The 14,106-nt window shown below is 49.2% G+C and overlaps 1 protein-coding gene and 3 non-coding genes across 4 annotated transcripts in view; all 4 read right to left on the bottom strand.

Moving 5' to 3' along the window:
- LOC135819449 (glycosyltransferase 1 domain-containing protein 1-like) overlaps positions 1-14,106 on the bottom strand; it is a 144,099-nt gene that overhangs the window by 119,113 nt on the left and 10,880 nt on the right. The window contains exon 3 of the mRNA XM_065332662.1: positions 9,847-9,952. Coding sequence (XP_065188734.1) covers positions 9,847-9,952 — 106 coding nt within the window. The remainder of the gene's footprint in view (positions 1-9,846; positions 9,953-14,106) is intronic.
- On the bottom strand, positions 414-576 carry LOC135820339 (U1 spliceosomal RNA). Its single transcript, XR_010554069.1, has one exon. It is a non-coding gene; the product is annotated as a U1 spliceosomal RNA (small nuclear RNA).
- On the bottom strand, positions 1,239-1,429 carry LOC135820365 (U2 spliceosomal RNA). The gene has a single exon (XR_010554093.1). It is a non-coding gene; the product is annotated as a U2 spliceosomal RNA (small nuclear RNA).
- LOC135820375 (U2 spliceosomal RNA) lies at positions 3,350-3,539 on the bottom strand. The gene has a single exon (XR_010554101.1). It is a non-coding gene; the product is annotated as a U2 spliceosomal RNA (small nuclear RNA).

Below are 14,106 nucleotides of genomic sequence, written 5' to 3'. Positions count from 1 at the left end.
TAGAGAACTTGAGACCACAGGAGTAGCACACGGTCTAGACAAGAAGAAGTAAATTACAATTGTCGATCACAACTTCACTACAGTGCAGACCAAGGAAAGGCCTTCTCAAGTTTCCCTTTCTTCCTTTTATCAATAAAAGGGGGTTTGTCAACTGACAACCGCTCTATTCAGTTTCAATTCACTCTTGGCGCATGCACTGCATGCAAATTCTTCTATTAGTGATGCAGTTATTTGGCTCACTGATGCATGCCATCATGTGTAGCCAGAGATCAAAGAATTTGCACATCGCAGCTACAGCAGTCGAAGCAGAACAGTGGACGGTAGGTCGATGTGTCCTGAACTTGATGAACTCTCACCGTATCCACAAAACAAGCGCGGGAAAGAAATTTCACCTTGCTTTCATTTATTTTGCACAGGGGCTGCGCGAACGCAAACCCCCACTACCATAAATTGTGCACTCGACTTTCCCACGTTTGGGGAAATCGCAAGCCTCAGCCCCAACGGAGTGCAATGGAGGGGCCTCATCCTGAGGGAGCCGCCTTATTGATCACGGCGTCCCCTGTGCCAGGTAAGCAATTGCAGTACCAGTAAATAACTCACCCAGGTCCCAGACATATCAATTCATCTTCAACATATCGCCTCACACTATCCATCTCCATGGTAACCAACCTACCACAACACAAGATGTTGTGCAACTACATGACTTGGTCTACATCCAAGACTCACCGTAAGCAATGTGCACTTCTACACACAGCTCAAATACCCATCTTTCACTCTTCTTCCTATTCTGCGATAAACATGAGCTTTCCAAGTTGGGTGGTTGTTGTCTTGCGTTCTCGAAGTGAGCCATGGCCGCCCTGTCCCGTGGTCCTTCGTCACGATCTTGTAACGGCTAACATTTTTAGTTCGCTGCGATGTTTAGCTTCTTTTCGTCTGGAGTATGCTACATGTATTTCAAATCCGTAACTTTAAAACACCTTCCAAAGTAAGCCTTTAGGGTAAAAAAGGAGACGGACAAATGTTACGAGTTATGACTAACTGTCCACCAACGTAACCAGATTATATACAGTCAGCGAGTGCGACAGTTGGTCATAACTTGTAACATTTGTTCTTCTCACCATAATGGAATTGGCTCACCATCCGACTTCACAGTAAACCTTTGGTCATTTTTTTAAATAAAAATAGAATTCTATCCATCTCAGTTTACTCTTTCTCTTGTTTGATTAAAATCCCTAGAAGGGAAATGGACCACACCTGGAAGAACTGCAATACCAGGGTGATCCATGGAGAGGGTGAAGCAAGCTTCGAGCCGCCCTCCAAGGAGCAAAAATACATTTGATCGAATGTTGCCATATAGACAACATATCAGCGATCAAACTGATAAGAACAGATACTACACTTGATCTTAGCCAAAAGGCCGAGAAGCGATAACTTTCACCTCCCACGGTCTTTTCCTTTCTATAAATTCAAACTACAGTGTCTCTACTACCTCTTCCACACAAACACACCACATACTAACCCAGAACACACACAGAAACAACCACACAACACCCAAAGGAACTAAAGCAAGGGAGCCAACGCCGTATATTCACTGGAACTGCGTCGACTGGTCGCTAGGGCGACAATGTTTATGATAGGGCCGCCCTCACACATCAATAGCAACACTGCACTTCCTGGTTTATCTTTTCTATAATGAGAACGGTAGAAAACCCATTAGACGCATCACAAAACCTAAACGCTGCCGAAAAAGAGAAAGGCTGTTGCCGATAGCAACCAGGAATGCCACGAGGAATACACGAGCCTACCAGGCCAAGAATACAGACACTAACATGCACTAGTACTCCACAACTATTTCCACGCGTATCACTCAGGAACGGCATCTCGCTCTATTCCATATGATATCGGTGTCAGTGAAATGCCTAAGGCCACACGTTTTTATTTCTATGTTTCTCGTCACCTGAAAATCTAAAAACGCATGCGAGAGGTGGAAAAAAAATAAAAAATGACCGAAAAATAAAAAAAGTTTATTAGACCTTTGTTCACACTAAAATCCACCAATACACCATGCAAAATAGCATCCATAGTTAGCAACTAGTATGTGGTAGGAGCTTCTGTCACAATCTGAGCATGTGCTGCTAGATTGCGCACAAAAAAATGCCATCCTTGCATCATGTGTCGCGCAAGCCAGGCCACATAATCATTATGTACATGTGCATGAGTGTGCTGGTACATGGTCCCCACATGCACAGTCAGTGTAGCACATTTTTTTCTTCCATACTCCTGAATCGTATGCGCGCGGGTGACGAGAAACATAGAAATAAAAACGTGTGGCCTAACAACTTACAAGCAACAATTCGATCTAGGATTTTCGGTGACAACAGAGTGAATGCCCATGCGCTTATGAAGTTGTGCACGAAATACGTAATTTTTTACTGGTTTGAGGGAATTTCCGTACGAAATTAAAATTCACACGATTTCTCATCTCATGGATAGCGTCCATAACTAATAGTATTCTCATGCGAAATTTTCAAATTCTACAGTGCAGGTCGGTTTCATTACATACGGAAGTCCGCGTTTCCCCACTGCACCAACAGTCTTTGAGTCTGGGCATTTCCTGTGAATGTTCTACAGAAACCCACGATAACCATCCTGTGGCGTTATACCTTGTCCTGCGGCAAACTCACAATCAGACTGTTGCTGTCAATGAATGACTGCTCGTTGTAACGGATGAGACGTACCCAGCATTCCCAGTGCCGTCAGACTACAGAACGATGAACGGTGGTCCACACAACATTGAGAAACAGGAAATCCCTTAGTACGGAGCATCAGCAAATCGAATTTTCGATTTGATTATTCGAATGGCAAAAAGAAAATCAGAGAGAAAATTCGAATGAAAAAGAGGTTCAGCATGTAGCGCAGTCCAGTATTTTTAGCTACATGCGCAAGAATGAGTACTCGTAGTGCGCCGTGTACCAGAGCACGCGCGGAGCATTCGAAAAGTATTCGAAAAGTATTTTCTGTTTGCGGGCATTTTTCAGTCGAACAAAGCCCTAGTTTCGACTGATTGAGTGCTTTTCGTGACGATTCTCGAATTTCACTCGAATATTCGATTTGCTGATGCTCCGTAGTAGCAGTGGTCAAGCTTCCTGCAGCTTCACTCACAAGAAGTAGTTTAGCGCCAACCCGAAAGAGCAGACTATTTAAATACGACTGTAAATACTAGTTTTGCTAGTTTGACACGACTTCTGTTTTATTAGCATGATGAGATGGGCATATTGGTTTCGAGCTCACAAAGAGAAAGTCCTTGAAATTACATTTTTTTTCTTTAGCTTGATTATGAACCCTGAAAGGGAAATGGACCACACCTGGAAGAACTGCAATACCAGGGTGATCCGTGGACAGGGTGAAGCAAGCTTCGAGCCACTCTCCAAGGAGCAAAAATACATTTGATCGAATGTTGACATATAGCCAACATATCAGCGATCAAACTGATAAGAACAGACTCAGGTGCTCAGGATGTCTTATGTACCTAAAGAGGTACCATCCATCTGTCCGAAGACAGTGCTAGCACAATTTGAGGGTCCCCTGCTGCATGGGACCGCAAGAGAGCTGTGGTGAGACCATTGGTGACGGTGGTGTTGTCAACCCCTCACCTCCTGTTTACTCAGGGCGGCGGTTGAACCCAATGCACCGCTCCCGCCAAACCTCATAGCTGCCATGAATTGCATCCACGACACAAAGTTTGCGGAACAGCGGCGTGTAGTTCCGCGCCACCCCAAGCCGGTTCAAGACTGTTTCATTGTCGGGGTCGTAGCCGCCCAGGCTACCGATGACAAATGCCCCAACAAACACGTCCGTGAAACCCTTCTCTTGTCTGAGCCAGTCTGCCAAGCACTTGTACTTCTCCTCTTTACGCTGGCGCACTCGAGAAAAGGCATCAGAGCCGTTCTCGAATGGCATGCCCACGTCCACCAGGGTTGCCACCTTCTTGTCCGGATCAATCACTTGCAGGTCGACGCGAAGATCGATCGGACAGTCAGGCAGCTTCTGGTCGAGGACCGCACGATTGCCACGAGGCAGCGCCTTGTGAAGGCGTTGGAGGATTGCATTATGGCGTTCCCGGATAGCGACCATGCGCGACTTGCAGTTGTTCAGGACATGCGGTAGAGTTTCGTCCTGAGCCGGGCAAGCCGGACATGTTGTTGCCACCGGGGCAGCCGGCGCAGCGCCCCTCCATTTGTTGCGGACTGCTCCCACCGGCAGTAGGTCAACTCGGGCTTTCAAGCACCACCGGTACTCGCGATAACGCAAGTTCCTACAGTCGCGCAGCCACGAGTTAGAGGCCGGGGAAGCTGAGAAGGCCGGCACACATTTGCCCTGGTCCTTGAGCGCCTTCCATCGTAGGAGCCAACGGCAGCTGAGGTGGTCTCGGAGCGTCTCAATGAGGCGCCCCCGCAGCCGTTTGCCCGTCAGATGTGTAGGCTCGCCACCTTCTACCCACGAGTCCAACTCCACGGCAAACCAGTCCTCCTCATCTTGCTCTTCGAGCTCGACGAATCGGACTCCGATCTTTGAAGCCGATTTGCGAACCGTGCTCCACAGCGATCTGATGTCGTTGCTGTGGCGCGATTCATTATCGATCTTCAGTTCACCGTTCAAGAAGGCCAACCGTTGGGCAGTGGAAGGATCCCTAACACCGGTCCGCTTGCCAATTACCTCATCCAACTGCTGGAGTGCGACCTCACGGATGTTACGGTCGCGGCTGACTAGCATCTTGACTGCCTGGACCACTCGCATGACATGAATGGATTCACGCACGTTTGTGAGACCAAGCCCCCCTGCCCCTTGATCGGTGTAGAAGAGTGGCAGTGCTGTCCGGGCCGGAAGGCCGAGAGCTTTGCCAACCTGGCGTCGCGTAAAGCGATCCAAGTTCTCTCCCCACGTCTCGAAGGCCAGTTCGTTCCGTAGGTGGAAGTCAAGAACTGGCAAAGCGAATTGCTTCAGAGCAACCAACCTTTGCCAGTCTGCTAGACCTGATTGGCAGATTAACCGTACGCGGTCGCGGTACTTTTCGCCGGGTTTGTCCAAGTCTGCTCTGGAGTCAAAGCCGATCGGTGTGCCAAGGTAGGCATACCTTTCGTCCCAGCCCAAGACCGGCACCTGTTCCCCCCTCAAGAGGAAGGGTTGGGTTTCGATCTTGCGCTTACCCGCAATGTAGCCAGTGGCTAGAGAACCACATTTGGCTATATTGGGGCTGACCCCTGACCAGTCGAGGAATTCCCCCACACGCGCGACAAGCGTGTCAGTCGCTTTCCGAGAGTCGGCGAAGACACCCAAGTCGTCCGCAAACGCGAGCGAGTTAACCTTCAGCTGCTCCGACAGGGAATAGCTGCACTCGTTTTGCAACGCGTGCAATCCCCGAAGGAGCCCCTCCAGGCAGAAGTTGAAGAGGATCGGGCTGAGTGGACATCCCTGCTTGACACCCCTCTGGAGATCGATCGGAGAGGTGAACTCCCGACCGGCCGCCACTCGAAATGAGGAGTCGCAGTAGATATCCCGCACGATATCCCTCATGTCGGCGGATACGCCAAGGCGCTCCAGCATGAAGAATAGGAGGTCGTGCGGGACGGAGCCGAACGCGTTCCGCAGGTCAAACCAGAAGCAGTACAGCTTATCCTTCTTCCGACGGCTGGTCTCGAACATACTCCGGAGGAGAAAGTTGTGCTCGTGGCAGCCCTCGAAAGGGAGGAAGCCCTTCTGCGACTGGGACAGCTTCCCTTCGTCCATGCCCCAATCCATCAGCCGCTTGGCAAGAACCGCGGCGTAGGCCTTGTAGATCGCCTGCTGCAGGTTGATCGGTCTCCAACTGCGAGGATTGTCCTCTGGTCGACCTTTCTTGTGCAGCAGGATCACCACACTGTCCTTCCAAGCCGCAGGAATCCTGCGACTCAGGCGACATGTCTCAAATAGCCCTGTCAACAGTACCCCTTCAGGATCGAGGACCTTCCAGGAACCGTAGGTCAGGCCATCCGGGCCAGGAGCCGAGTTTGCCTTTGCCCTCTGTAGCTGATGACACACCTCTTTCGCCGTGATAGGCGTCAGCTCCATTGGCGCTGCGGGGTCGGGCGCATCACCGCCGTCACCCTGTGCCCCGATGTTGTCGGAGTCTGACGGAGGGGGCAGGACCTCGTCGAGCCATGCAGGTCTCTCCGAGCCCAGGGCTGTGGTTGCCGACTCCGCTGTGAAGAATTGGTGCAATGTGTCGGTGTTGATGGTGCAGCGTGAGCCGCCCCCCTCTCCGAACACTTTGTCCATGGCTTTCCGGCGATCGATGTTGAACAGCCGTTTAAGGTCACCGTCGCGCTGGGCCTGGGCCGGGGGCGGTTGCCCCCGACCTGTGCCAGCGCGCCGAGCCCCACCATGGTTTGCACCGTTCCCCGCAGGGAGATCGGCAGCCCCAGGAGCATTCCCTCTTCTCCTATCTCGGCGTCTCTTCCAGTCCCGAGCCGATCGCGCCCCCACCGTTCGACCTGTACGCTTGCTAACGGCCGCCTGACAGATGGGCGTCAGGCGGTCAATGAACAAGGTATAGGCCGCTTCAAACTCATCCCATTGTTCACCCTCGAGGGTCTTGCCCAAGAAAGGTCTTATGGTATCGGCCGAGACGGAATCAATTCGTTTGATAACATCCTCGTCAAGGTCCGACTTGATGAGTCGAATGGCAGGCGCCCGTCGGGATGGGCCCGGTTGAGATACATCTGGGCGGTCGGTGTCACCCTGTTGCCCTGATGCAGAGGCCCCGGTGTCGATGGAGTCGTCCGATGACAATGTATTGTCCGTGTCAACGGTAGGCCGCCCCGGCGGGACTCCCCTCCCCTCCAGCACGGAATCACCCGTGTTGGGGTTCGTCGGAGGTTCCCTTTCTGTCGGGGGACCAGACGCGCCACTGGACTCAATTGCCCAACCCGATGGAATGAAGGGAGGCTCCCCGCTCGCCTGAAGCCTGGAATCACCCACGCTTAGGTTTGTCGAAGCCTCGCCTACCGTCGAGGGACTATCCACCAGCACTGGATTGAAAGACACACCGCTTGGCCACTCCGACGGGCTGAGTTGCTCGCTGTCTTCCCCCAGCCTGGAATCACCCACGCTAGAGTCTGCAGAGAACTCGCCCAATGTCGAAGGGCCTCCTGGTGGACTGCCAAGTGCCCCAGCCACTTCCGCAATGCTGCGCTGTAGTGCAGCAAGATCTGACATGTCGGGGGGAGTTGGTACGAGGTGGGCATCCGCACCTTCCACAAGCTCAGCTAGTGAGCGAGTGCAGGTGGCGGACTCTTCGACCACTTCCCCGTCGACAGCCAGAGGCTCGCAAGAGTTGGTATCATCACGGACATAACCCCCGTTCAGCCAAGAACCAGAGGAGTCAGAGGTCACGGACTCTCCAAGACTCAAGCATCCATGATCGCCCTCAAATTGTGACAGATCATCATTGTCTGTTACATTGTTCGGGCCACGTCTCTGGGCCACCTCACCCCGGACTCCCAACACTGCCTCGCGAAAAGTTTCCGCACATGAGCGTGTCAAATGGGCGCCCAGGCCTTTGGCAGACCCACAGGCGTGACCGCAAGCCCGACATTCGTAGGACATGTTCGCACTTCTGTCGCGTAGCTCAAGAAGTGTGTGCACCGCCTCGTGGTGTTCGGGTGCAAAGTCGCCCAACCCTGCCCTCGTCGCCCTCTTGTAGGTAGTGTCCCAAAAGTTACGAACCCGTCTGGATTCGAAGCCCGTTACCAGTGCGATTTCAGTTGCACACCTGCAGCCGTGCACCCCGATAGCGTCAAAGAAGGTCTTGCGATCCTCCTCCGACCACTGAGAACCCCGACCCACCCCTCTCTCAAGGGATGGGACCAGAGCTCCCTCGCGATGCGCGCTACGTTGGTGTTGCGCCCTTCCTCGCACTGTCGCGAACTCCTTGTCGCAGACAGGACAAACAATCGAACTCTCCTCCACGGGTGTGTCAGCCGCCACCCCCACAGCCTCCTTATCACAGGAATGGCCCTGCTTGAAGCAGGAAAACACTTCTCCGCACTTGGAACAGAAAAACTCTGCCACCAGCTTGGATCCATGCTTCACACACTTGATCTTAGCCAAAAGGCCGAGAAGCGATAACTTTCACCTCCCACGCTCTTTTCCTTTCTACAAATTCAAACTACAGTGTCTCTACTACCTCTTCCACACAAACACACAACATACTAACCCAGAACACACACAGAAACAACCACACAACACCCATAGGCACTGAAACAAGAAAGTCAACGACGTGTTTTCATTGGAACGGCACCGGCTGGTTGTCAAGGTGACAAAGTACCATTCATAGCAACACTCTATTGCCTAGCCTAATTCTGTTGCACAGAGTGAACCGCCTTGCATTGGTTCAGTGCTCATGTGGCAAACACTGACAGGATGCATTCAAAGTTGTACGTCCACCAGAATGGCATCGGTAGCGTGCCACGGTCAGAGTACATGTGTACACGGTGGAGCCATGACAACTCATTAGTATCCATAGCAACACAACATACACCAGCTACATTCTGTGCTAGTGGGTAGTAGAGAGCGCATCATACGCTTGATACATCGCCACAGGCATCAAATTGGGGGAGAGTGGATGTTGCCAATAGCAACCCAGATGGACAAGGAGCTGGTATCCAACAATGGGCCCGGGGACACCGCTGGAATGTCGTTTGCTATCATACGCACAAATTGGATTTATGCACAGTGCTGGCCTAATCACGTTCAAACCCCTCTCGTGGAGCGCTCTACAGTTGGATGACATTACCAATATGACTCAAATGCCGATACCACACGTACAAGAACACCAATGAGGACCAACACGAGTCCACGGCGCTACGATACTGGCAAGGACCCCTTCAACAGTACAACAGACACTGTCAATAAAAGAAGACACTCCGTTTTACTTGAAACGTCTGTAAATTTCGCCTCCAATTCCACTCGTACGCACAACATATTATTTTATGAGCAGAAGATTAGTCACGCCAGTGCAAAGGAAGCTGGCTATTTCGTGGAAACATGCACTGGTTTACAGGTGAGGATCATGGCCACCAAAGGCAATGCGTGGTCTGCTAACGAGACCATGTGTGAAGTTTACACGACGGTGTTCGCTTCCTGGCACAGGTCCGCGGTCGCGCATAGCTTTGACTGCATACGCCGGACCACAACACAGGGTTGTACAACAACAACGGACAAGGCCACAAGAGCCGGTCTACGCACAGCACTGGATCCTAAAGAAACATCCACGGTTCACGCTATACTACAGTCCATTTCAAAACTATAGACGCGTACCTAGGCAAAAACCGTTATGCCAGCATCTATACCACATAAAATCTGTGATCACTTTGTGCATAATTTTTTCCAAATTGGGCGTCTGTTATCCAATCGTTTAGAAACTATATGAGAGTAATTGTGGAGCGGTCCTGAGCAATATTCCGAAAACTATTCTCAAAGCGTTCCGGCCAAATTTGAAATATTTCAAAAACCCTACGCGTCTATAGTTTTGAAATGGACTGTAGTCCTCGGTTAGACTCAGCTTTCAGCATCTGCAGGAACGCCATCACACTCCGGGATCAAAGGCGCAGATGCAGCTCCTAAATCGGCGGGAGGTGAATAGATTATACCCACCGCCAAACGGTCAAAGACCGAAATTACATACGCTGCATCCAGGGTTCCCTTGTGCAAGGCCACTGGACCCTACCCCGGACGTAACCTGCACAGGCCGAGCATGGACACAGTGCAGGCGATCTACATGTATATAGGGTGTAGGGTGGTCCATACCTTGCTTGCTCAATGACTGGCGTCATCAGGCCACGCCGCTCCGCGTCGTCCGCATCATGGTTGATGTCCGTTCCGCCGAACATGACGGAGTACGGCACAGGGCATCCTGATACACAAAACGGACACACACACACACACGCACACGCACACACGCACGCACGCACACACACACACGCGCATGCACAGTACAGCACAGCCTCGTGAACATGCACATGCAAACGAGCAGCACACATTCACTTGTACATGTTCACTGGCAGAGAATGGTCACATAGGTGCGCCCTCAGCTAAGGGGAAAAAGGATCCGAACTGATCCGGAAATAATGCCCCCCCCCCCCCCCCCCCAAAAAACACTTCCCAATCGTCAATCTCTGGGCGGATTCCAACAAATTCAAGGGTCCAAGAATACATAAGACTCAGCCAAATGGCCTGGAAGCTGTCCAACTTAGCGCAAACTAACAGAGGCTACCAAACTTAGCCACAGCACCGTGAAGCCAAAGCTCCGAGAAGCTATAAAACTTAGCTAAAGCCCCGAGAAGCTAAAAAATTTAGCCAAAGCTCCGAGAAGCTATAAAACTTAGCCAAAGCTCCGAGAAGCTATCAAACTTAGCCAAAGCTCCGAGAAGCTATAAAATTTAGCCAAACCTCCGAGAAGCTATCAAGCTTAGCCAAAGCTCCAAGAAGCTATAAAACTTAGCCAAAGCTCCGAGAAGCTACAAAACTTAGCCAAAGCTCCGAGAAGCTACAAAACTTAGCCAAAGCTCCGAAAAGCTATCAAACTTAGCCGAAGCGCCGAGAAGCTATCAAACTTAGCCAAAGCTCCGAGAAGCTATAAAACTTAGCCAAAGCTCCGAGAAGCTATAAAATTTAGCCAAACCTCCGAGAAGCTATCAAACTTAGGCAAAGCTCCGAGAAGCTATAAAACTTAGCCAAAGCTCCGAGAAGCTACAAAACTTAGCCAAAGCTCCGAGAAGCTACAAAACTTAGCCAAAGCTCCGAAAAGCTATCAAACTTAGCCAAAGCGCCGAGAAGCTACAAAACTTAGCCAGCGCTCCGAGAAGCTATAAAACTTAGCCAAAGCCCGGAGAAGCTATCAACCTTAGCCAAAGCGCCGAGAAGCTACAAAACTTAGCCAAAGCTCGGAGAAGCTATGAAACTTAGCCAAAGCAACGAGAAGCTATAAAACTTAGTCAAAGCTCCGAGAGGCTATAAAACTTAGCCAAAGCTCCGAGAAGCTACAAAACTTAGCCAAAGCTCCGAGAAGCTATAAAACTTAGCCAAGGCAACGAGAAGCTATCAAACTTAGCCAAAGCGCCGAGAAGCTATAAAACTTAGCCAAAGCCCCGAGAAGCTATAAAACTCAGTCAAAGCTCGGAGAAGCTATAATTCTTAGCCAAAGCTCCGAGAAGATACAAAACTTAGCCAAAGCTCCGAGAAGCTATAAAACTTACCCAAAGCTCCGAGAAGCTATAAACCTTGGCCAAAGCAACGAAAAGCTATCAAACTTAGCCAAAGCGCCGAGAAGCTACAAAACTTAGCCAAAGCTCAGAGAAGCTATGAAACTTAGCCAAAGCAACGAGACGCTATCAAACTTAGCCAAAGCCCGGAGAAACTATAAAACTTAGCCAAAGCTCAGTGAAGCTATTAAATTTAGCCAAAGCTCTGAAAAGCGATAAACCTTAGCCAAAGCTCAGAGAAGCTATAAAATTTAGCCAAAGCTCTGAAAAGCTATAAACCTTAATCAAGGCCCCGAGAAGCTATAGAACTTAGCCAAAGCCCCAAGAAGCTACAAAACTTAGCCAAAGCTTCGAAAAGCTATACAACTTAGCCGAAGCCCCGAGAAGCTATAAAACTCAGCCAAGGCTCGGAGAAGCTATAAAACTTAGTCAAAGCTCCGAGAAGCTATAAAACTTAGCCAAAGCTCTGGGAAGCTATAAAACTTAGCCAAGGCTCCGAAAAGCTATAAAACTTAGCCAAAGCCCCGAGAAGCTATAAAACTTAGCCAAAGCTCCAAGAAGGTATAAAACTTAGCCAAAGCCCCGAGAAGCTATAAAACTTAGCCAAAGCTCCGAGAAGCTATAAAACTTAGCCAAAGCTCCGAGAAGCTATCAAACTTAGCCAAAACCCCGAGAAGCTATAAAACTTAGCCAAAGCTCCGAGAAGCCATAAAACTTCGCCAACCTGCGAGAAGCTATAAAACTTAGCCAAAGCCCCGAGAAGCTATAAAACTTAGCCAAAGCTCCGAGAAGCTATAAAACGTAGCCAAAGCTCCGAGAAGCTATAAAACTTAGCCCAAACCCCGAGAAGCTATAAAACTTAGCCAAAGCTCCGAGAAGCTATAAAACTTAACCAAAGCTCTGAGAAGCTATAAAACTTAGCCAAAGCCCCGAGAAGCTATAAAACATAGCCAAAGCTCCAAGAAGGTATAAAACTTAGCCAAAGCCCCGAGAAGCTATAAAACGTAGCCAAAGCTCCAAGAAGGTATAAAACTTAGCCAAAGCCCCGAGAAGCTATAAAACTTAGCCAAAGCTCCGAGAAGCTATAAAACTTAGCCAAAGCTCCGAGAAGCTATCAAACTTAGCCAAAACCCCGAGAAGCTATAAAACTTAGCCAAAGCTCCGAGAAGCTATAAAACTTCGCCAACCTGCGAGAAGCTATAAAACTTAGCCAAAGCCCCGAGAAGCTATAAAACTTAGCCAAAGCTCCGAGAAGCTACAAAACTTAGCCAAAGCTCCGAGAAGCTATAAAACTTAGCCCAAACCCCGAGAAGCTATAAAACTTAGCCAAAGCTCCGAGAAGCTATAAAACTTAACCAAAGCTCTGAGAAGCTATAAAACTTAGCCAAAGCCCCGAGAAGCTATAAAACTTAGCCAAAGCTCCGAGAAGCTATAAAACTTAGCCCAAACCCCGAGAAGCTATAAAACTTAGCCAAAGCTCCGAGAAGCTATAAAACTTAACCAAAGCTCTGAGAAGCTATAAAACTTAGCCAAAGCCCCGAGAAGCTATAAAACATAGCCAAAGCTCCAAGAAGGTATAAAACTTAGCCAAAGCCCCGAGAAGCTATAAAACGTAGCCAAAGCTCCGAGAAGCTATAAAACTTAGCCAAAGCTCCGAGAAGCTATCAAACTTAGCCAAAACCCCCAAGAAGCTATAAAACTTAGCCAAAGCTCCGAGAAGCTATAAAACTTCGCCAAACCTCCGATAAGCTATAAAACTTAGCCAAAGCCCCGAGAAGCTATAAAACTTAGCCAAAGCTCCGAGAAGCTATAAAACTTAGCCAAAGCTCCGAGAAGCTATCAAACTTAGCCCAAACCCCGAGAATCTATAAAACTTAGCCAAAGCCCCGAGAAGCTATAAAACTTAGCCAAAGCTCTGAGAAGCTATAAAACTTAGCCAAAGCCCCGAGAAGCTATAAAACTTAGCCAAAGCCCCTAGAAGCTATAAAACTTAGCCAAAGCTCCGAGAAGCTATAAAACTTAGCCAAAGCTCCGAGAAGCTATCAAACTTAGCCAAAGCTCTGAGAAGCTATAAAACTTAGCCCAAACCCCGAGAAGCTATAAAACTTAGCCAAAGCTCCGAGAAGCTATAAAACTTAGCCAAAGCTCTGAGAAGCTATAAAACTTAGCCAAAGCCCCGAGAAGCTATAAAGCTTAGCCAAAACTCCAAGAAGCTATAAAACTTAGCCAAAGCTCCGAGAAGCTACAAAACTTAGCCAAAGCTCCGAGAAGCTAAAGCCCCGAGAAGCTAAAAAATTTAGCCAAAGCTCCGAGAAGCTATAAAACTTAGCCAAAGCTCCGAGAAGCTATCAAACTTAGCCAAAGCTCCGAGAAGCTATAAAATTTAGCCAAACCTCCGAGAAGCTATCAAGCTTAGCCAAAGCTCCAAGAAGCTATAAAACTTAGCCAAAGCTCCGAGAAGCTACAAAACTTAGCCAAAGCTCCGAGAAGCTACAAAACTTAGCCAAAGCTCCGAAAAGCTATCAAACTTAGCCGAAGCGCCGAGAAGCTATCAAACTTAGCCAAAGCTCCGAGAAGCTATAAAACTTAGCCAAAGCTCCGAGAAGCTATAAAATTTAGCCAAACCTCCGAGAAGCTATCAAACTTAGGCAAAGCTCCGAGAAGCTATAAAACTTAGCCAAAGCTCCGAGAAGCTACAAAACTTAGCCAAAGCTCCGAGAAGCTACAAAACTTAGCCAAAGCTCCGAAAAGCTATCAAACTTAGCCAAAGCGCCGAGAAGCTACAAAACTTAGCCAGCGCTCCGAG

The sequence above is a fragment of the Sycon ciliatum genome, chromosome 6, assembly GCF_964019385.1.
Source record: "Sycon ciliatum chromosome 6, ocSycCili1.1, whole genome shotgun sequence".
Taxonomy (NCBI): Eukaryota; Metazoa; Porifera; class Calcarea; order Leucosolenida; family Sycettidae; genus Sycon; species Sycon ciliatum.
Note: the sequence above shows the minus strand (reverse complement) of the source record. Positions and strands in the feature narration are given on the sequence as shown.